Source organism: Adiantum capillus-veneris, chromosome 15 (assembly GCF_014529385.1).
Source record: "Adiantum capillus-veneris isolate H3 chromosome 15, ASM1452938v2, whole genome shotgun sequence".
NCBI classification, from domain to species: domain Eukaryota; kingdom Viridiplantae; phylum Streptophyta; class Polypodiopsida; order Polypodiales; family Pteridaceae; genus Adiantum; species Adiantum capillus-veneris.
In genome coordinates this window covers 24,548,772-24,572,146 of record NC_140945.1, presented here as the reverse complement: position 1 = coordinate 24,572,146, position 23,375 = coordinate 24,548,772, and the positions used below count along the sequence as shown (strand labels likewise).

The window sequence follows — 23,375 nt, the reverse complement described above, 5'->3', positions numbered from 1 at the left end:
ATGCGACCTCTAGTGGACACTAAAACCTACAAAAGATGTTCTCACATAGAAATCAAGGGATTGCAACTAATGTTGACTTAGTTAGATAGTCGATGGTGAAAAGACTATATTTCACCCCTTGGTTGGGCTTAGGGACTGATGGGACCAACAAAGTGTATGTCCTATCTCTCAAAAGGTAGCCAAGCCATTGACACTTGGAGAAGTCGGTTGGCTTTGTGGCTAGGCTTGGAGGCACATCATGGACATGCATCACATACCTTTACATGGGCAATGGCATCACAAAATATATAGGGCCACCTCAGACCACTCCGTAGAATCCTCTATAGAGTGATGTTGCCAAGTTAGTGATTGTAACTATGTCAGACTTTGTAAATACTTAATTTATTTACGAGAAAAGAATTATCTAATTAGTTGTGTGCACATCAGAATAGATCTAGCAGTTTTGGGGCCTCAAGTGTACCGAAGTTTGGGCCATAGCACCTCAGGGAGACCCTAGTAGAAAAATACCCTAAAGCCCTAGTGATTGGGAAATCGGGCCTTCGATGAAGGGGTAGATAGTAGCTTCAGATTTCAGGCTCAAAAAATTACGCGCGGTAGTGCAAGCACAGGAATGAGATGGGGTCCTTCGAACAAAAGTAACCCTAAGGTCTGAATTATTTTCACGGCCTTAGGATAAGTTAATTAAATTATTTTAAATTGTCTATGTTGGACCAAATGGCCGGACAAGTGCGAACAGGTAATGCCAGACTAGTGCTGGTACGGCATTGCGCTGGGGAACAGCTAACATTTTCATTGGTTGCATTTATGTGTGCAGTTGTGCTCTTAATTGCACATTTCATTAATTAGCATAGGACTTTTAAAGTCAAAAGTTGAATGGTTTGTAAATTATTAAGTAAGTGTGCCACCTGGCACACTTATCCATGCTCTCTCTCTCTCTCTCTCTCTCTCTCTCTCTCTCTCTCTCTCTCTCTTCATGCTAGCGCCCCCTCTTCTGGCTGGCTATATGAGAGTAGCCCCTCCCCCTCTTGCCAGGTTGGCAGTGCACTGCCCCCCCTAAGTTGAACGTCCTCTACGTAGTGAAGCTCTCCATTGAAGCTTGAGAGCAGCACCTTGTGGTGTATGTGGAGCCTCTGAGCACCCATCACCTAGAACAAGGCCTCTCATGGTTGTAGGCAGCTGTGGGAGAAGTTTCATCGCGTAAAGTAGTGGAAAACTCTCTTTCTCCCTCGTCTAGCTGCTGTAAATTCTCTGTTCTCCTAATCACCTGTATTAGGGTGAATTTCAGCAAAGTCTTAATAGAATCTTATTCCTCTCTACCTACTCTACACATACACAAAGTTTGGAGTGTTTCCATCGCGAAAAGGACCTCCATTTCGACATTGGAACGCGCTCCGGTAACAATTTCTGGTGATGTGCAGAAAATTACAGCAAGCGTGTGTGCGTGCGTTTTGCATGTTTCTTTCGTGGGTTGACTGCAGGAATGATTATGTCCGAAGAGACACAGTAAGCGGAAGATAGACTCTCATTTATGAGAGCTTCCGATGAGTTTTGTGGAAGGTAGACTCTCGCCTACGAGAGCTTCCCAAAATCTCACAGAAGAGGAAAGATCCTCTCAGTAGTCAGAGAGCAGTTCTTCTACTCTCTCAATCAGAAGTAGAAAAAGGACAAGAAAGAATAGAGGACGAGCTGTTGCCCCGTTCCTGTGCTTGTAAAGATTCTCCCTTAGTAATAAAGATATTCTGTTTATGGGGGGGACCAGCCCATCTTCTGGTCTCCAATGATGTGTCAAGATTTCTCTCTCTCTCCAAAGTCTCTTGAGTATATAAATTGCATTTAACAGTCAGTTTTTGCTTCCGTATTTTTGTGACAGTGGTATCAGAGCAAGGTCATCTCTCTCTTCCTTAAGGGATTGACGAGTCTTGGTAGACTGCAGAAATGGGAGGGCGTGAGATAGAGTTCTCTCTCCTTCAACAGTAGGTGGTAGAGTTGCAAAAAGCTCTCTCCCATCCAGAAGTCCAAAAGATTCTCCATACTCTTGAGAAAGGGAAGGAGAAAGTGCCAATGGGGTTGAGAGAAATCCCACAGAACCCAAAGGTGCCAGAACCAAGGGAAGATCCTTTAATTGGAACCTCCCGCATGTACGAGAGAGAGAGGAAACCTCCAGAACGTCATGTGCGGTGTAATCCAAAGGTTCAAGAGCAGGATTCTCCTGATTCTCCTCAGTTTTCTTTCATGAAGGATCTGGATGACATAGTTACTCTAGAAGACATGTTTTTGGACGATCTGTCGCAGCAAGAAGTGCATTCAAGGGAAAGGACTTCTGTCCAGAAGGAGTCTAAGCATAGAAAGGAGCACCATAAGAGGAAGCACCACAGGCAGAAAACATTCAAGTCAGGAGACAAAGATGTAAAATTTGACACCTACAATGGACGGCGTGATAATGACAGCTTTGGCTTTCATCCGCCAATTTGAAGTTGCATTTGCAGAAGGGAACTTTAAAGAAAGATCGAAGCTTCGTCTTGTTAGTATGGAACTAAAAGGCACCGTCAGCAGTTGGTGGTTAACCCTGATCTTAGAAAATCGCAAACCCCAGGATTGGACTGTTTTCAAGGAGTTCTACGCACAGTTCCTTTCTCCAGACTATGAGGAAGAGGTAAAGAAAGAATGGAATCGACTCTCACAGTTAGAGAACGAAAGTGTTCCACGCTATGTGGTTAGGTTTTGGGACGTTCTCTTGAAAGTCACTCCATTCAAGCAGATTGACGATTCGGAGAAGATGCGCAAGTTTGAAGCAGGATTGCATGAAGCCTTGCAAAAGACTATGAAGCTTTACCCTCGAGGTAACTTGCAGATACTTATGGAATCAGCTTGCATAGCTGATGGAATACATGACAAGGGTACTCCCAGGAAGATGGAGCAAAGCACCTATCATGCCAAGTAGAAGGCTCTCCATGAGCAGCCTACCTCTACTTCTTCTTCTCAAAAGAAGAAAAGAACCGCCTCCGAAGCAGAAGCAAAGCCAAATCAGCCCAAGAAAGGGAAATACCTCTCTCCTACTGAATTGAGAACCTACATCAGCAAAGGAAGATGCTTCAAGTGTTGACAAATTGGACATATGAAGGGTGATTGTCCTACCAAAACCTCGCAACCACCCTCTTCTAATGCAGTCCCAGATGTACAGGGGAATACAACCAAGGATGGAAAAGAAAGAGCTCTTCTCAAAGCATGGGGTAGCATCAACAACCAACGGGCTCTCATTCTGTTTGATCCTGGCAATACAGACAACTTCATCTCTACAAAGCTAGCCGATGACTTGAATTTCCAGCCCAACCGTTTTGGAGTTTCTATTCAAGCACAATCTGCTTTCAAAGGGCAGAATTCTAGCTCTACTCCAATCATAGGGAAGCTGAATTTAAAGGTCGACAACTACAAAGATCAAGAGTCTTTCTTACTAGCTTCACTTGAAGGGTGTGATGTTATCTTGGGAATGCCTTGGCACTACAAGATGCATCCCATTTCTGACTATGTTCAGAAAACTTTATCCTTTGATCATAAAGGAAAGGAATATCTTGTACTTGCGGATGCAGGTGATTGGCGTATCCCCATCGCCAATCACATTGCAATCAAGAAAGTAATGAAAAAGTGTGTTTCAACGTACTTGATTTTTGCAAGAGAGAGAGATGTGTCTGCTTCACAACTTTCTTCCTCTTTAGAGCAAAAAAGACTTAAGTTATTAGAAAGTTTTAAAGATTGTTTTGCAGATGAACTTCCAAATGAACTCTCACCTCCTCGACGTGAGGATCATACAATTGATTTGATCCCAGGAAGTTCTCCTCCACATCAGCCCCCTTATCGAGTTAGTCTAATGCAGCAAGAGGAAATTCTCAAGCAGGTTAACGAACTTTTGGAGAAGGGCTTAATAAGGCCTAGTACTTCTCCATATTGTTCACCTGTCTTGCTAGTACAGAAAAAAGATGGCACATTCCGCATGTGCATAGACTATAGATCTCTAAACAAGATCACAATCAAGAATTGATTTCCAATCCCTCGGATTGATGACATTCTTGATAAGTTACAAGGAGCAAGTGTCTTTAGTCGTATAGACTTGAAGAGCGGTTATCATCAAGTCCGCATAGCTCCTCAGGATGTGCATAAGACTTCATTTAGAACAACCTTCGGGTTGTATGAATTCTTAGTGATGCCTTTTGGACTCACTAATGCACTAGCCACATTCAACAGAATGATGGATAGAATCTTCCACTCATATAGAAGCTTTACAGGCGTTTTCTTCGATGACGTCTTAATCTTCTCAGAGACGGAAGACGAACACTATAAGCATCTCGCATTAGTGTTTGAAGAATTACGCAAACACAAATTATTTGTGAATGCTAAGAAGAGTGAGTTCTTTCTAATAGAAATCCACTATTTGGGCCATATAGTATCTCACAACCAGGTGAGAATGGACCGTGATAAGATTCAAGCAGTTTTAGAATGGCCTACGCCAACTACAGTACATGATGTACGAAGTTTCCTCGGCCTCTGTTCCTATTATCGGCGTCTCATTCGAGCCTTTGCTGCTATAGCAGGTCCCCTCCATGACCTGATAAAGAAGCGGATTCCATTCCATTGGGGGCCCGGACAAAAACAAGCTTTTGAAAAGCTTAAGTATCTACTCAGTCACGGACCTGTTCTCACCGTCCCTGATCTTCGCAAACCTTTCGAGGTATACTGTGATGCATCTGGAGATTGTGTAGGAACAGTTTTGAACCAAGAGGGTCACGCCATAGCTTATGAAAGTCAGCTTCTTAAAGATGCAGAGTTGTATGCTTCCATATATGAGAAAGAGCTAATGGCAGTAATTCATGCTCTCTCCATTTGGAAACATCATCTGTTAGGAGCTGATTTTATTATCAAGACAGATCATCAGAGTCTTCGCTACTTTCTCACATAGAGAAAGTTATCAGAAAAGCAGATGAGATGGGCCAACTTTCTTTCAATGTTCCATTTTTAGATTTTACACACTTCTGGAACAAAGAATGCAGTTTTGCAGATGCTCTCTTCAGGCGTCCAAAAATCAATGCACTAACAACAATTTATCATGAGGAACTAGAATCTCTCAGTGAGATTTATCCTCAAGATCCAGACTTTGCTACAATTTGGGCAGATCTTCAAGCTGGTCACTCAAGGCCACCTTATTCCATTAGGGATAATACGCTCTATCGTCAACAAGCAATATGCATAGCTCAGTCCTTACAACAGAAGGTGATGGATGAAGCACATAATTCTCCTTATGCCGGGCATCGGGGAATTGCTGCTACCACTAGTGCCCTCGAAAGATTTTTCTTTTGGCCAACATTGCGTGCAGACATTGAAAAACATGTATGTGAGTGTTTAGTCTGCCAAAAATTAAAATATGACAGACATAAAGTTTATGGCAAACTTCAGCCACTCCCTGTGCCTAACACGCCATGGAAAAGTATTGCCATGGATTTTATTACGGATCTTCCTAGATCCAAGAATGGAAATGATACAATCTGGACTATAGTAGACATATTCAGTAAGCAAGCACATTTCCTTCCAGTAAAGAAGACGATCAAAGTTGATCACATGGCTAGAATATTTCTAGCTCAGATTTTTAAACACCACGGATTGTCAAAGACTATTGTCAGCGATAGAGATCCTCGCATGACTAGTCTATTTTGGCAAGCATTGTTCGAAAACTTGGGAACTAAGCTTGATTTTTTATCAGCTTATGATCCTCAAATAGATCGTCAAAGCGAAATCGCTAATGCTACTGTTTTAGACCTCCTAAGTGCTATGTTTTGGAACGACAATCCGAATGGGAACAGTACTTACCGATAGTTGAGTTTGCGTATAATAATACCATACATTCCTCAACTGGTAAAGCTCCCTTCGAAATTATTTATGGGAAGCCACTCTTACTTCCTATTATGGTTACCAAAGAAAACATCTTCGCCGCAGATGAATTTGTGCGCAATATTGATATTGCCTATCAACAAGTAAAGCAAGCGATTCTACGTACTCAAGAGCAACAGAAAAGAAAAGCAGACAAGCACAGAAGGAATCCAATCTTGAAAAAGGACAATATGTCTTGCTTCGGTTTGAGAAAGCTAGATTGAAAAAGCGGGTCGGAAAAGGGAAAGTTGTAAAACTTTCCCATAGATTTTATGGCCCTTTCAAAATTACAGAGAAAGTCAATGACGTGACTTTTAGATTGGATTTGCCTTCTCACTGGCGCATCCATAATGCTTTTCATGTAAGTCTCCTCTGACCATATGTTGGACCTCCTCCAGTGGCACCAATACAAGAAGATCCTCCAGAAGTCGAAGAGATCGAGGAAATCCTTTAATCTGAACAGATAATACACCACTCTGAGAGACAACTAAAGTCGGGGAGCCTACATCGAAAGTATTTAGTCAAGTTCAAGAATTACACCCCTTTAGATGCAAAATGGATGACTGAGTCCGATCTTTAGGACTACCCAGACATCTTGCACAGTTATGTTGATGCTCTACAGTTGAGGTCAACTGTTTAGAACCAAGAGGGATGTAACTATGTCAGACTTTGTAAATAATTAATGTGTTTACGAGAAAAGAATTATCTAATTAGTTGTGTGCACATCAGAATAGATCTAGCAGTTCTGGGGCCTCAGGTGCGCCCAAGTTTGAGCCAGAGCACCTCAGGGAGACCCTAGCAGAAAAATACCCTGAAGCCCTAGTGATTGGGAAATTGGGCCTTCAATGAAGGGGTAGATAGTAGCCTCAGATTTCAGGCTCAGAAAATTACGTGCGCTAGTACAAGCACAGGAATGAGATGGGGTCCTTAGAACAACAGTAACCTTACGGCCTGAATTATTTTTACGGCCTTAGGACAAGTCAATTAAATTATTTTAAATTGTCTATGCTGGACCAAATGGCCGGACAAGTGCGAAGAGGTAATGCCAGAGCAGTGTTGGTATGACATTGCGCAGGGGAGCAGCTAACGTTTTCATTGGTTGCATCTATGTGTGCAGTTGTGCACTTAATTGCACATTTCATTAATTAGCATAGGACTTTTAAAGTCAAAAGTTGAATGGTTTTTAAATTATTAAGTGTGTCACTTGGCACAATTACCCATGCAATCTCTCTCTCTCTCTCTCTCTCTCTCTCTCTCTCTCTCTCTCGTTATGCTAGCGCCCCCTCTGAGAGTAGCCCCTCCCCCTCTTGCGAGGTTGGCAGTGCACTACCCCCCCTAAGTTGAACATCCTCCACGCAGTGAAGCTCTCCATCGAAGCTTGAGAGCACACCTTGTGGTGTATGTGGAGCCTCTGAGCACCCATCACCTAGAACAAGGCCTCTCATGGTTATAGGCAACTGTGGGAGAAGTTTCATCGCGTAAAGTAGTGGAAAACTCTCTTTCTCCCTCGTCTAGCTGCTACAAATTCTCTGTTTTCAGCCCCTAATCACTTTTATTAGGGTGAATTTCAGCAAATTCATAATAGAATCTTATTCCTCTCTACCTACTCTACACATACACAAAGTTTGGAGTGTTTCCATCGCGAAAAGTACCTTCATTTCGACATTGGAACGCGCTCTGGTAACAATTTCTGGTTATGTGCAGAAAATTACAGTAAGCGTGTGTGCGTGCGTTTTGCATGTTTCTTTCGTCGGTTGACTGCAGGAATGATTATGTCTTTAGAGACACAGTTAGCGGAAGATAGAGTCTCATTTTTGAGAGCTTCCGATGAGTTTTGTGGAAGGTAGACTCTCGCCTACGAGAGCTTCAGAAAATCTCACAAAAGAGGAAAGATCCTCTCAGTAGTCAGAGAGCAGTTCTGCTACTCTCTCAATCAGAAGTAGAAAAAGGACAAGAAAGAATAGAGGACGGGCTTTTGCCCCGTTCCTGTGCTTGTAAAGATTCTCCATTAGTAATAAAGATATTCTCTTTATGGGGGGGGGGACCAGCCCATCTTCTGGTCCCCAATGATGTGTCAAGCTTTCTTTCTTTCTCTCCAAAGTCTCTTGAGTATATAAATTGCATTTAGCAGTCAGTTTTCGCTTTCGTATTTTTGTGACAGTGATTGTAGCCCGTAGGCTCATTTGTGAGCTATCTTGTGTGATCACCACACTTGGACTATTGACCCTTGGGAGTGCTTGCTTGCATATTGGCTAGTGGTATGGAAGCAAATCCTTGAGATGAGACACTAGGCCGGAGTAGCTGCAAGCTCTCGAGCTAGGGGGTGAGCCAGCTAGGCTCTATGACTAATAGGTGAGTCGGATATCTATCCCTAATGTTGTTTTATGTGTGTGTTTGGGTCGTTTCATGCCATTTGTGCAGTAATAGACACCCTTCTTGTGCGATTTTGCTACAACCTACTTCTTTGCGTAACCAATGTATTCTTTCATATATATAGACTTCTAGCTGTTGGGATTAGGATAAGACAATGACAAGAATGCTCGAAGTAGATGAGAATTGTCCGAGAGGAATAATTTCTGACAATCATAAAGAGATTGACCGATTGAGAGGCATGGAGAAGAAATGGGAAGGTTGATGAAACTTTATCACGTTGTGACCTTTCAACTAGAGTCTAGTGAAGTTGATGTCTTATCCAGTGACTTATCTGTGATAACTAGTGGTGTCTAGACACGAATTCAGAAAAATAAATTGTCTAAGCATTTGATCTAGTGAGTTGAACTCTTACGTTTTTATTTGTTGTACAATCATTCCTCATGATTGAAAGTGGCTTGCAGATTCAAGAGAAGAAAAACATTTCACCTGAAAATACATGTAACCACTGACATGCTAAATTGGGATCTCTTTCTAAATTGTTTTGTTTTGTTGATTTTGTAGGTTTGACTTTGTTGCCCCTAGCAGCCTCTTGAAAGATAGTAAGTCTTACCAAATAAGTGTCTTTGCTTTATTCTTTTGCAACCAGTGAAAGTGTGTGCAACTTTGGTGTTTCTCAGAGAAAAGGCCATGGATGGATAGGTTGCAAGTTGTGCAAAAGCTTATTTCAGAAGAAAGCTCCCGAGCGAGGCTTTTCAAGTTTATTGCTGATCCACCGACGACTAGTCTACAACGTTTGAAAGTAAGATGGCTATTTCTCAACAACCAATCTGATAAGTATTTGTGGGGTAAAACTCTTTTTTGTCATATTAAAGCTGCACTTTACACAGTGGGTGGTATAACAAGATAAAGTTGCACGTCTCGTGTCCATGTAGCTACTTGCCCAGAGAGGGAGGGGGCCTTAAAATGTGACAGTATCAATGTGTGTTTGGCATCTGGTTTTGCAGATAAAAAGTTCAATAGAGAGCTAGACAGGAGTTGGCACACAAACGTGCATAGGAGCAAGCTCTTTAAATCCAAGTCACACAGCTTTGGCATGGTTTAGAGGCTCTTTCCAGTCGTTAATCTTTCTCACTGTTTGGGATGCTACACATCTGTTGAAATCCGAGATGTCTCTTATCTTAAATATCTGGGTCATGTGTGTGTATAGTCGGCAATCGCTACTTATTCAAAATTACATTTTGGCGATTGTTATTTGCATTGCCCATGTACACTTTTAACAGGACACTAGGATAGACATCAACCATACTCATCATGAACATTTGTAAGGTTGGGAATGCACTATCAGGCATGAAGTAAGATGCACTTGATTTGTCTCACACCTTAGTAGTCAAGTCCTTTTTTTGAGTGACAATCATAGTTACTAGGAACAGAAAATTGGAACGCAGAACAAAGAACGGAAAGGGACATGAATTGCTATTCCCTGTTACGGATACTCACGCCTAAAACATGGAATGGGAAGTTGCAATGAGAAGAGTGAACACAAGCATGAAAATGGCCATTCCTAGTAAATATGATTACAGTCAATGTCATGCAGTATACTTCTCTTTGTGAAAGGAATAAATTTCCTTTGCAATTCTGGAGTCTTGAGACTGTAAAGAAGTTGTTTTGTGTCTCTTTTTATGTTTGTGATTGATTAGTGAAATAAGTGCCGTTTTCACAGCTTCTTGAGAAATGGTGAGGCTTGAAAGTCCTATTGCATGGTAGTGTGTGGACACACGCTTTTTTGTAGTTCTATATTACTTGTGGGAAACCTTAAAGCGAGGGAAAACCCACAGAAAAGGGAGAATATACAAGTAAGGCTATGCATCAAGAGTATACATGCCGAAGTAGAGCTCTAGAAACAGATGGAGAATAGCTCCAAATTGCCCAAGGATATTTCACCTATGTCGAAGGAGAACTGCAATGTCTATGTGAAGGAGATCTTGAATGTAGCAAAGTTATCTGATTGAGACCGACGAAACATAAATTGATTTTTGAAGTTCCAGATACCTCACAATAGCCAGAAGCGTCCCAGCTGAAGAAGATCTTATGAGATCTAAGAGGAGGAGGAAGCACTTCAAACAGTCAAAAGTGTTTTTAAAAATGTTGCGAGGGAAATCGTGATTTCAAGGATCGAGCAACTTTGTGAAAAAAAATTCCTAGTATGGTGACAATTTCAAAGCAAATGAACAAGGGTCTCAGCTTGACAAGAACATCTCACACATCGAGCCCATGCAATGTGACGATATTCGAGGTAACATCCAAGAGGGAGTATCCCTATAAGGCATCTCCACGAAAATAACCTCTCTTTCAGGGGAAGACTACTTCTCCAAACAACTTGTAGCCTTTTCTGCCACCAACATGTTCATTTATTCATGTTCCATAATGCATTGCAATGGTCAACAATCCAAGGGTTAGGCTGTATCCAAGGGTTAGGCTGTATACGCCAATCCTTATCTCTATCACTAGTTGCAAAGGAGGAACTGGTGAAGAAGGAGATAACATCTCCTAGATTGTGTGCCATATGGGCCTATATTGCAATCCAAGACCATATCTGCCCACAACATTTGGAAAGGAAAAGGAAAGACCATATCTCTATCACTAGTTGCAAGAGGAGGAACTGGTGAAAGAGGAAATAACATCTCCTAGATTGTGCGCCATAAGGGCCTATACTGCAATCCAAGACTATATCTGCTCACAACATTTGGAAAGGAAAGCACCTGGCCTTGATCATTGCTCAATCGTCCTTACATTCTTTCGAGAATTAAAGTAAGTTCTATGGGGTTCTTTTTCAGCTAGGGCTGTGGAAAAAATGGTTTTCCAATGCATACTTTCAAGTGTTAAGCAGTTACTTGTTGGACCATCTTTCGCATGCCAAGTAATATGCTTTGTAACCTCTTTCCGATCTGCCAAAAGATATGAAGCAAAGGGATATCCTTGGATATGGCTTTGAATCGCCCAAAAAATAACCTCGCAAACAGATGTTGCCAATTCCTAAAACTATGTGTTGTCATTTGCATGCACATTGATGCGAACATCTGTGTCTAAGGTTGTTTTTGCTGACTGTTGCTTTTCGTGTCAAATACATGGAGATGGATATTAAGAATGTTCAATCCTCCATATTTTCTTAGAGTACATACTTTCTTTTGCTAATTGGTTCTCCAAAATTACTTTAATATTTTGAACATGAAAACATAGATTTTGTGCCGAGACCAATTTACTAAAGGCAAAAGAACTATTTATATGCAATTAGGATTGATTGAACAATTCGAAGCCTCACATGCAAAGGCCAAGTAGAAAGCTATCGATACTGTATCTTTTGTCGTATTTTGTGCAAGACCCGATCTGCTTGCTTACAAGTGGAAACCGACTATGCAAGTGGTTATCCTAGATGTCTGACTATGTCATCAAGAGGAATCACTTCACTTGGCCAACGAAGAGAATGCCAATTTTTTGCATTAAGAGGAAGTAATCTGGATTTGCAAAAATTTACTTCCAATCCAGCTGCTAATGCATACAATTCTAATGCATCCATAATTGCTTTGACATCATAAGGATCATTTTTAGGCATAAACATTGAGTCATCAATATATGCTTGTCCTGCAAGATGTTTGCCTGATGGGAGAATCAATCCATGCAATTAGTTTGTTTCTGTTAAATGATCCATATACTCTAAGAGAGGGTGCATTCCAATTGCATACAATAATGCACTCAAAGGACAACCCTGGCGAACTCATTGACCTAAAGTTCATACTCCAATATTTTTAGCTACGGCTACTGATAAATGAAAATGATTTTTGTGCACAGAGAATGAGTTTATGAATTTATGAATTTATTGGTATTATGAAGGGGTAATTTTCCAGTGCAATGTGCCATCTAGAAATTGATCCGTGTCCGAATAGTATGATAAGTAGAACAGTAGCTGGACGCAGTGCAAAATAGTTGTGAACAAGCACATGAATAAGATGGTGTCCCCAGTTTGCTCAAAAAAGTTATAATTTCAAAAGTTTTGCAATGGCCGCCGAAGAAAGTGGCCGGACGGAGTGAGTGGAAATACGACCCGGTAGGAGCCAACAGACTCAATCGGGAGAGAGCTGAAATCGAGCGTGTGACTAATGCTCCAGATTGGCCAGAAAACCGGATCTTAACGCCCGTTTTTAAGTGTAAAGCTAGAAAACCGTTTAAACTCATTGCCTGGCCAATCTGTAAGGGAACATTAAAAAACTCAGCTTCTAGCGTTAAAAAACCTGAAAGATCAGCGTGGAAGTTTTGTGAGCTCTCTCTCTCTCTCTCTCTCTCTCTCTCTCTCTCTCTCTTTGTATCTCCCCGCAAGATTATAAGGAAGGGCTAGTGCTACTTCTTGGGGGTGCTCTACAACAGTTTCCAGACACACAGAGAGCTCTCTCTCTCTCTCTCAGTACTCAGCTCAGCCCTCTCTCTCTCTCTCTCTCTCTCTCTCTCTCTCTCTCTCAATGCTTAGTTCAGATCTTTCTCTCTCTCATAAGCCATCTCTTGCTTAGAGCGCTTGTGAGAGCAAGGCAGAGCCTACAGTGTACACAGCTTGTAGTGAGGTGCAGGGCAGTCCATAGAGCTTGTGTGCGTTCCTATGGGGAATGGATGCAATCAAACAAGCGTAGTATCGACTGCCCACACAAAAATTTAGCAAACTGACGAATTCTAGAAGCAATTATCAGCCAAGAAGCACTCGTGTGGGCACCACCTACATGAGCAGATAACAACAATAGCTTCTCCCTTGCAGAAAATTCCAGTACGAAGCAAACATAGCCGTTCTCGGCTACATGTATAATGAGTTTCAGCCGATAGGCTAATGAAACCATGCATCTTTATGGATCAGAAAAGCATTTGGGACATGAACAGTGAATTCAATTTCAAGTTCACGTGCTTTTAACAGTTTAGAAATTAATAAAAATCTCCTTCAAGGGACCAATTTAAAGTTAGTGGCCAAGTTCAATGTGAACTTGGCCAAAGGTTAATAACCTTTAAAACTATACATAAAGGGGGCCATTTGGGCCTTTAACCCAACAACGTTGATGAGCACGAAGCGGTGTGTGCAAGTGAAAGAGCACGCGAAGAAGTGCAGAGTGTGCACCTTAGAGAGGGCGAGTGCAGACAGATAGCGCTAGCAGAACAAAGAGGGAGAGAGAGAGAGCGCTACTCGATAGATGGGGGAATAAGTGAGTGAGTTAAAAAACTCACATTACCTTTATTAATATGTATAGGACCAATTTAAAGTTAGTGGCCAAGTTCAATGTGAACTTGGCCAAAGGTTAATAACCTTTAAAACTATACATAAAGGGGGCCATTTGGGCCTTTAACCCAACAACCTCCCACTTAAAGGCATAAATGGCGCCTTTAAGCTACGTGACTCCCACCATCTCTATACATAGATGATGTTGTGCTTTGGATAAGCACTTAGTGAGAGCATCTGCTGGATTTTGTGATGTATGGACCTTAACCAATGTAATAAGGCCATCCTCAAGCACTTCTCGTATGAAGTGATACCGCACATCAATATGCTTTGTGTGTGCATGAAACATGGCATTCTTTGCCAGGCATATGGCACTCTGGCTATCAGAACCTAGCATAGGTGCCTTGTTAGGCAAACCAAACTCGCTGCATAGACGTGCTAACCAAATGGCTTCTTTGGAAGCCTCAGTGGCTGAAATATATTTGGCCTCTGTCGTAGACAATGCAACAATCTTTTGCAATCTAGAACACCATGAAACAGCACCTCCCACAAGAGTAAACACATAGCCACTTGTGGATTTCCGTGTATCCACATCACCAGCCATGTTAGAGTCACAAAATCCCTTCAACTCCAATGGTCCTTTACCATAGCAGAGGCATTTGTTTTTAGTCCCTTTCAAGTACCTCATAATGGACTTCACTGCATCCCAATGCAACTTGCCTGGATTAGCCATAAACCGGCTCACAACTCCCACTGCATGGGCTATGTCAGTCCTAGTAGCAACCATAGCATACATAAGTGAACCACAAGCTGAAGCGTAAGGCACACTTTGCATGTCATTGGCTTCTTCCTTTGACTTAGGACAATCATCCTTGGAGATTTTGACATATGGCTGTAATGGCACACCAAGGGGCTTAGCTTCAGCCATGTTAAATCTGTCCAGGACCTTTTCAATGTACTTTTCTTGCGACATATACAATAGGCGCTTGTCTCTTTGCCTTGTAACACGCACTCCCAAGTATATGTTTAGCTGTCCCAAGGTCTTTCATTGAAAATGCAGATTTCAGCTGCCCTTTAAGAGCATCGACAATGCTTTTTTTCTTTGCAGCTATCAACATATCATCAACATAGAGCACAAGAATGATAGGGTTGCCATCCTCATCACATTTGGTATACAAACAATGGTCTGCATGGCTTCTTTTGTAACCATGTTTAAGCATGAAGCGATCAAACTTCTTGTACCACTGTCTACATGATCGTTTCAGCCCATACAAGCTTCTATTGAGCATACATACCAAATGTTCCTTGCAGGAATAACAAAACCCTTGGGTTGCTTCATGTAAAGCTCTTCTTCCACATCACCATGCAAGAAAGCGGTATGTACATCCATTTGGTCCATTTCCAAATCAAGAGCAGCCACTATGGCAAACAATACACGCAAAGTGGTCATCTTCACAACAGGAGAGAACACTTCCTGAAAGTCTATGCCCTTGGTTTGAACATATCCCTTTGCAACTAGCCTTTGCCTTATACTTGGGTTTTGCATCAACTGTCTTGATTTTATACACCCATTTGTTAGGAATAGCCTTCCTTCCTTTGGGAAATTCCACCAAATCCCAAGTATGATTAGCATGCAAAGCTTTAATCTCTTCTTGCATAGCAAGCTCCCACTTGTTGCTGTGCTCACATGTCTTTGCCTCTTTTACACGTAAGAGGCTCTCCCTCATCTGTCAACATGATGTAATGCAAAGAGGGATCATATTTGCTCACAGGCCGTCTTTGACGAGTAGACCGCCTCACCCAATGATCCACATTATCCGGCAATGGGTTTACATTAGGTGGCATGATAAAATCATCAACAATGGGCTGCTATACATCATTTTCAGCATTGTTTCGTGGTTGCAAATGCCCTTCAGGAGCCTCAATTTTCTGTCTAACATCTTCTGGCTCAAACACCACTGGATCATCTACATTTTCAGCCTTACGTGGTGCATCTTGAGGGTCAAGAATAGGCCTAACAGGTGGCTGGTCATGCTGAAATTTGACCCTTTTATGGTCATGCTTTGAGGCACAATTGTTTTGAAGCAGCCTTGTCTCATTAAAAACAACATCCCGACTGCGTACAACCCTTTTGAGCTGAGGTAACCAAATCTTGTAACCCATTTCGCCTTCTTCACCATATCCCATGAAAAGGCCTTTAATGGACTTGGCATCTAGTTTACTCCTCAACTCAGGTCTAACATGCACAAAAGCCTCGCAACCAAAAATGCGTAAGTGATCATATGAAGCAGGCTTGCTAGACCAAACCTCTTCAGGGATGTCACCTTTCAAAGACATGTGAGGGGATCGATTGCATATATGGACTACAGTTTTCAAAGCTTCTCCCTAAAATCCATGAGAGAGATTAGCTGTGGACAGCATGCATCTCACCCTCTCACAAAGTGTCCTATTGAATCTTTCAGCCACACCATTAGAAGAGGGGTTGTATGGCACAATAAGCTCCCTCTTAATGCCCAAATTTTTACAAAATTTGTTAAATTCAGCACTTGTGAACCCCCCCCATTGTCTGTACGCAAGCATTGTAGCTTTCTACCTGTTTGGGTGGTCACAAACGCATGAAATCTCTTAAACGCAGCAAAGGCTTCATCCTTAGATTTAAGCAAATAAACCCAAATTTTCCTAGAATGATCATCAACAAAGGAGACAAAATAGCATGCACCTCCCATAGACTTAGTAGGCATGCTACATACATCAGAATGTACAAGATCAAGCACACAAGATTTACAAGAGACACCAGAGTAATAAGAACGCTTTACTTGCTTGCCATATTGAAATTCATTACAAAAGTCAAGCTTTGTGCCTTTAGCATCAAGCTTGTTCAAAGTACAAAGCTTAGAAAGGCCCTTTTGGCTCATATGGCCAAGCCTCTTGTGCCACAACTCCATGTGAGAGTTAATTTCAGCCAATGCAATAAACTTGCCCAACACGGCCTTTCCATGCATGCAATAAAGTGTCCCTTTCTTTGTGTCCTTTACAATCAACCTTGAGCCTTTAGTCATTTTCCATGATTCTCTCTCAAACAAGATGCTGTAACCATGCATATCCATTTGACCAACAGAAAGGAGACTCTTCTTGATTCCCGGCACATATCTAACATCATGCAAGACAAGCTCATTTGTGCCATCTATGGAGAGATGCACAGTGCCAATATCCTCAATGGAACATGCATGATTGTTTCCAAGGTATACATAGCCACGTTTGCCTGCATCAAAAGTAGAGAAACACTCCTTGATAGGAGTCACATGAAATGAAGCACCGGAATCAACAATCCAAGTCTGGGATAATGCATCATTGATAGTCAACAAAGCATCAATAAGATCACTCTTGGTGATGTGCATGTCGTGTGAATGAACATTAAGAGAGGCATCAATGTCATAAGCATCATCATCTGACAAAGTGGCACAAAAGATGTCCTCTACATCTAACAACTCCTCAATCACAACACTAGAAGCCACATTGGACTTCTCTTTGTCCTTTGAGCTATCTTGTGCATCTGTCTTGACTTCCTTCTTCTCTTTCTTTTTGTCTCCACCGTTCTTTTTCTGTTCTAACTCGGCTTTGTAGTACTTGCAATCGGGTTTCTTGTGACCTTTCTTGCCACACTAATAGCAAGTCACATCACCCTTGCCTTTGCTGGCATTTCCCTTTTTCTTACTCTTACTCTTACTCCTTTGTGCATATACATTCTTCTTTTCTGTCTTGCCTCTAACCATGTTGGCAGAGCTGCCTCCCTCTCCACTTGCTTTCCTCTTGATTTCCTCATTCAAGATAGAACCCCTAACACGATCAAAGGTCAAATTGGGGTTATTGGACAATAAAAGCACCAATGTTTCCCATGACTCAGGTAAGGTCATAAGCAAGAAGATAGCTTTCAGCTTATCATCAAAAGGGGGCAAGCCTGAATCCTGTAACTGCGACAAAGTACCTGCGAACAACGACAAGTGCTCTGCAGCGCTCTTGGACTCATCTAGTTGCATGCCAACAAGTTTTCACATCAAATGCACTTGGTTGACAGGCGTTGTATTCTCATACATTCCCTTTAACTTCTCCCACACATCAAAAGCACTTGTGAGACCTTTCACATCAATGACTGTCTCATCGGTCATGGCCATTTTAATTTATGTAACAGCCTTCCTGTTCAGGCTAACCCATGCTTCATCCGTCATATTCTCTGGCTTTGCCTGTTCAAGCGTCCCTTCACAATCCTTAAGAAATAGGATTCCCTGGATTCTGTCTTTCCAAAGATCGAAACCTGTTCCATCGAACCTCTTAATCTCGAAGAGATTCTTCACATGCGAAGAAGATGAGGCCATAGTTGCACGAATAAGAGGGCTAATACGCTGAATTTTTGGGCAAAATGCACAAAAAACCGGAGTATAGTCTCACAGAGATGTGTACTACAGCTCCAAATGGTCACAGGAGCAATTTGGGGCAAAATAGGTCGATTTAGGCACAAAAACAATTTCTGAAATTTATGGGTAGTAAATTTCAGCGAGCGAATTTGTGCTCAAAAACAACAATTTTAGTTGTTTTTAACCTCACAGAACATACATAAGGCTAATACATAGCCTTTAGAAGCATGTATGAGCAAAAACCCCAATTTGTAGCATCAAATTGCACGAAATTGAACCACAAATGGTCATACATAGCCAAAAATTGTCAAATTTGCGTAGATTGCATCAATTTGCACTTTCCCCAATCTAGTCCCATCATAAAAACACTTGCAAAAACCTGCGTAAATCTGAAATTTGCTGAAAATACCTGTTTTGGGACCCGTTTTTCGGCAATTTCAGTGTTTTCGGGTAGCGGGGACTTAGCAAAGATGTTCCCACACCTTAATACATCATTTGCAAAACCTGTATTTTGTTGTCATAACCTGTAATTTACTGATTTTGACCTAATTTCAGCCTGTTTTAAGTCAATTTGACTTGCCGGGAGCTCTCTAGTGTCCGGGGACGAGTCCTTTGGCGATAAAATTGCAAAATCTCGCGTGAAAGTTGACCTCCTTGGCTGAAAATCAGCGTTTGCAGGTTTGGGAGCAAACCCTAATTGGGCTCTGATACTAGTTGATGAGCACGAAGCGGTGTGTGCAAGTGAAAGAGCACGCGAAGTGCAGGATGTGCACCTTAGAGAGGGGCGAGTGCAAGCAGATAGGAGGGCGCTAGCAGAATGAAGAGGGAGAGAGAGAGAGAGAGCGCTACTGGATAGATGGGGGAATAAGTGAGTGAGTTAAAAAAATCACATTCCCTTTATTAATATGTATAGGACCAATTTAAAGTTAGTGGCCAAGTTAAATGTGAACTTGGCCAAAGGTTAATAACCTTTAAAACTATACATAAAGGGGGCCATTAACCCAACACCCCCCCCCCCAACGCGCCCCTGCTCGTCCTATCCTCATCACTCCGCTCCCCATTGCCCGATTCTCCCGTTCGCCTGTTGGTTCCTTCCTACAGTTTGGCCGCCTTTCACTTCAGCAGAAAAAATGCCCATTCCCACTTTCTTCGTAGTAGCAAGACACAGATGGAGGCTCGTGCTCCGCCCCAGTGGGACTCACAGGAAGCCCTCTCATCCGACCCCGTCAAGCCCACCAACCAACTTGCTCTATCGCGAGCAGAGCAAGCGAACCTTGCAGCAAATGTGGTGCGCCTCCAGCCACCAACTCTGTTATTTGTAAGATCATTGACAGTCGACCTCGCAGAGGCTAGGTACGCGACCTCCACCAAGCCCGTCTCCTAGTAGAGGTGAGAAAGATCATCGACATACAGCTTCTTGGGCGAGAAATCAGTAGATCGAGTTTGAGACTCCCGAGATGGCTGGCAAAGTCATCTTGATAAGTTCGCCGGCCATCGGAGCGGTTAGGACTCATTTCCGACAGTGGTGCCATGGTTCCGATCCAGCTTCTGATGTTCTTGCAGAGGAAGCAGACCTGCTCATCTCGGTCTTCTTACCCGGCCTGAGGAGAGAGTACCTCCTGCTTTTTTCCAAAATTGGTTCCGAGATCGGGACAATCTTGGAGACGACGCGCACGGCAGCTTGAACTGTTGCTAAGGTTGTAGGCATTCTCACAGTATGCGTTCTGGTACGGGACACTCATACTCTCCCAAAGGTGGTTCTTGTACCTTGGGTGAGTGGTAGGTGACTATGCTAGAAGGTGGAGTGTTTTGGACTCCCGAACCGGTGCTTCATCTGTAGGCAGATAGGCCACCTAGGGAAGGCCTGTCCTCGTAGGATATCTCGATCTGCAACGCAGGCTCAGCTCCCCAAGCTTGAACATGCATAGCAACCACGTATTGAGGACACATAGATTGGCACTTAGACAGAGGCCAGCGACCAGCTAGCTGATGGCTGGTAGCAGGTGCACGGCTACCATCGACAAGGTAGGACTCGCCACGCCCAACAGCATTGGTTTCCACGGGGAACCGTTTCGACCCTTTGCACCAGGATTCCCCTAAGGGATTAATCTCCCTTCACCTCCTCTTCACCGCCACCAGTCCCTCCTTCCTCCCTCCACCTACCGTTTCCTCTGATCCCCCCCTCCCCTCTTTCCCCGATTGGACCCTTTAGCTCATCACCCAACCCATCTTATACTACCCCTCCGACAGAGGGGATTGGACACTCATCCGTAGCTCGACGCTCACTTGCTAGTGCTTTTGCTATGAGCCGAATGACTCGGGAGGGGAAGCCCTACTTGAGGACGCCACTTCTGGTATATGTCTCTCCTTTTGTGTCAGTCCTCCTATGGGCTGACTAGCTTTGACATTGGCCGACGGTGGGATCTCTTTGACTCCCGCTTCACCCGATTTCTCTGTTACCCATCTCCCGACCTTGAAGTAGCTTGCTTTTGAATTCACGTCCTCTTTCTAGCAACGAGAGGCACCAAGGCTTTGGATATAGCGGTAGGTTTCTCCTTTCCGTTGTGTGGCAGGGATCACACAGAGTGGACCTTGCATACAATTCTTGACTGGCTCAAGTTCCAAGCAAGGGACTTGGGGTGACAGATTTGATACAGACACTTTGGCCTCTAGCAAAGTTTAGTGTGACGCCACTAGATGCAGCAAGATGTAGGCACATTGTGGTTCACTTTTTTGCCGATAGTCATAGCACTCGGTATGTATTTGTAGACGAGGATTCTTGGATAGAGGATGTAACCCTGCGGATTGCACGCTCTGCCTGGGCCTGAGTGGGACACTCACTTCAGATGCGCCTATCTAGAGGTCACTCGGATGCGGATTCATCCAAGTTGGCCTGGAAGATAGCGAGGTTGGCTACTGTTCCAGTATCGGTCTTTTCTTACTGATCCCATGGGGATTGTCTCACGGAATGTGCAGGGTTTAGGTGGGTTCGAGTGTCAGCTCTAGAGGAGTGGCTTGCGTCAGGAGCTTCAGAGATGCCTTGTGGGTCAGATGATTGATATCCTTATGCGTTAGGAGCACCATCTTTGTGAGAGCGCATGTGGCGATGTGGTCAGATTCTGCGTGGCAGCTATGAGACTTTTTAGTCTGTTGCTTTTGGGTGTGGAGACATCCAGGGAGGTGTATGTACGACTATTGCAGACTCATGGTAGCTGTCACAAACTGGTGATGTGTCATGCCACAACACACACTGCCGGACAGAAAATGTTGACGTGGCCATGACACATGCATGCTGACGTGGTTGGCTGGTGACACGTGGCAGTACTGTACGGATGCCAGCGGATTTTCCGGCAGATTCTCTACGCAAAAAGCTGGCAGCTTTTGGGCTACGCAAAGCTGGAGATTTTACGCTGAAGCTTTTTGGGGGAGTTGCTTTAATTCCCTAAAAGGAGCTTGTGAGAGAAAATCTTATAACTTCCTTTATTTTACAAAAGGATAGGAGAAAAAGAGCCTTTGCTTTATTTTTCAAAGCTTTTAATGCTTTTGATTTTCAGCTTTTGGGCTCTGCTTTTGGCATCCCTTGTACTCTTTAAATACGTGGGCAAGGCCTCACAACTTAGAGCATCTGGACGCAGAGTCTGAGTGTGAGCGCCTGCCCGCACTCTTGTACTTTGAACACAGATTAATACAAAAAGAAATACCGAAAGGGGTGCCAGTCTTTGGGACCAATATCTCTAGGCATGGAACTCTGCCGGGCTAGTGTCCAATCAATTGTGAACTGTGAATTGTTTGAAGTAATTATTTGGGGTGTCGTGGTAGATTCTCGACTTGGAGTGTCCAAGTCTGTTACAATGGTATCAGAGCACGGCCGATTTCTCTTCTACGGGAAATCTGATCCCTTTTTTTTCCACGACACCTATGGCTTCAGGCAAAGATCAATCGACTCCCTCTGCATCCGGAGATGCGGGAAGGGATCACAACGAAGATTCATGCAAGGAGTACGGCCCGCCTCGGCCTACTCCGGCAGAGCGTCGAGAGATGGAGCGTCAACGATTGATTGGTGACGCAACAATGATGATGCTCAATTTTGCGAAGGATCCAAAATTTGCAACCAAGAAATATGGAAAACGTTGTGTATTGACCATGAGTTAGGCAACTGCAATTTCATTGAAACCTTACATTCGAAAAGACAACTTTGGATACTTCTTTCTAACTTGCTTAAGACATTACTTCATGATTCCTAAATACGCCCAATCCCCTTCCTTGCTCGAAACATCCTGACGATGCTTATTAGCCTGCCGTGAATAAGATTCCTGAGCCGAAGCTTAGCCGAAGCTTTACACTCTGAGAAATCTCATCCAATGATTGACTTTCAGCATTGGCATCAGGCATTTGATTGACCGAGCGAGTCAAAAGTGACTAGAACGGATGGCCAAAAGCTGCCTCATACGGAGTTCAACCAACGGCAGAGGAAAAAGAATCAATCAAAATAGCCTGCACCAATGGGAGATAGAGCTCCCATTGAGACTGCTGATCATGCACATATGACTATAAAGCATCAAAAGCCAATTGATTGTAAATCTCTGTTTGACCATCTGACTGTGGATGAAAAGCCGATGAAAAATTCAACTTAGTGCCAAAAATTTCAAAGAGTGCACGCCAAAAATTGGACGTGAACTTAACATCCCTATCTGAAACAATTGATTTTGGCAAACCACAGAGGGGTACCAATGCTTAATGAACAACCCTGCTACATCTTGTGCAGGGAATCAACATGCAAAACTTGCTGAAACGATCAACAATTGTCAAACATTGAGTGTTCCTTGAATGCAAACTTGGTGGAAGGTTAGTCACAAAATCCATGAAAATATCTTGGAAAGGTCCATCGGAAGCAAGAGGCCTTGTTTCTTACCCTGAGGAGCTTTTACCTTTTGACATATAGTGCACTGTGTGACATAACGAAACACATCCTTTCGCATTTAAGGTTTATAAAAGAATCTTTCTATTTTTTCCAAAGTGGTGTTCATTCCCCTGTGCCCACCTGTGAGAATCATGTGTATCATTCAATATGGTTGGCCTGAGAGAGGGCAACACACATAAACGTTGATTAAAATACAACAAACCATCACGAATGAGATAGTTGCTTGGCCCTTGGGAAGCAAGAGCCTGCAACCATGCTTACCAAACTCGGAATCCGCATACTGATTCTTCATGTTGTCGAAAGACACACCCTGAATAGAAAATGTAGACCTTGACTCTAAGAGCCAAAATGTGTCCTTTGCGACTCAACACATCTGCAACATGGTTAGCTTTTCCAGGCACATACTCAATCAAACCTCCAATTGCTCAAAAAATTGTGACCACCGTGCTAGGCGATCAGTCCAATGTGCACTAGGCATAGACTGGAGCCACTTGAGGGCTTGATG

General features: G+C 43.0%; 1 protein-coding gene across 3 annotated transcripts in view; it reads left to right on the top strand.

Moving 5' to 3' along the window:
* The window catches only part of LOC147440402 (Alkaline-phosphatase-like family protein), a 189,560-nt gene that overhangs the window by 55,500 nt on the left and 110,685 nt on the right, over positions 1–23,375 (top strand). For 2 of the 3 annotated variants that reach the window (XM_086530144.1, XM_086530143.1), the window contains exons 2-3: positions 8,851–8,888; positions 8,967–9,088. The exons of the other annotated variant lie outside the window; for it this stretch is intronic. In XM_086530144.1, coding sequence (XP_086386270.1) covers positions 8,851–8,888; positions 8,967–9,088 — 160 coding nt within the window. The remainder of the gene's footprint in view (positions 1–8,850; positions 8,889–8,966; positions 9,089–23,375) is intronic. 3 annotated transcript variants of the gene reach the window in all.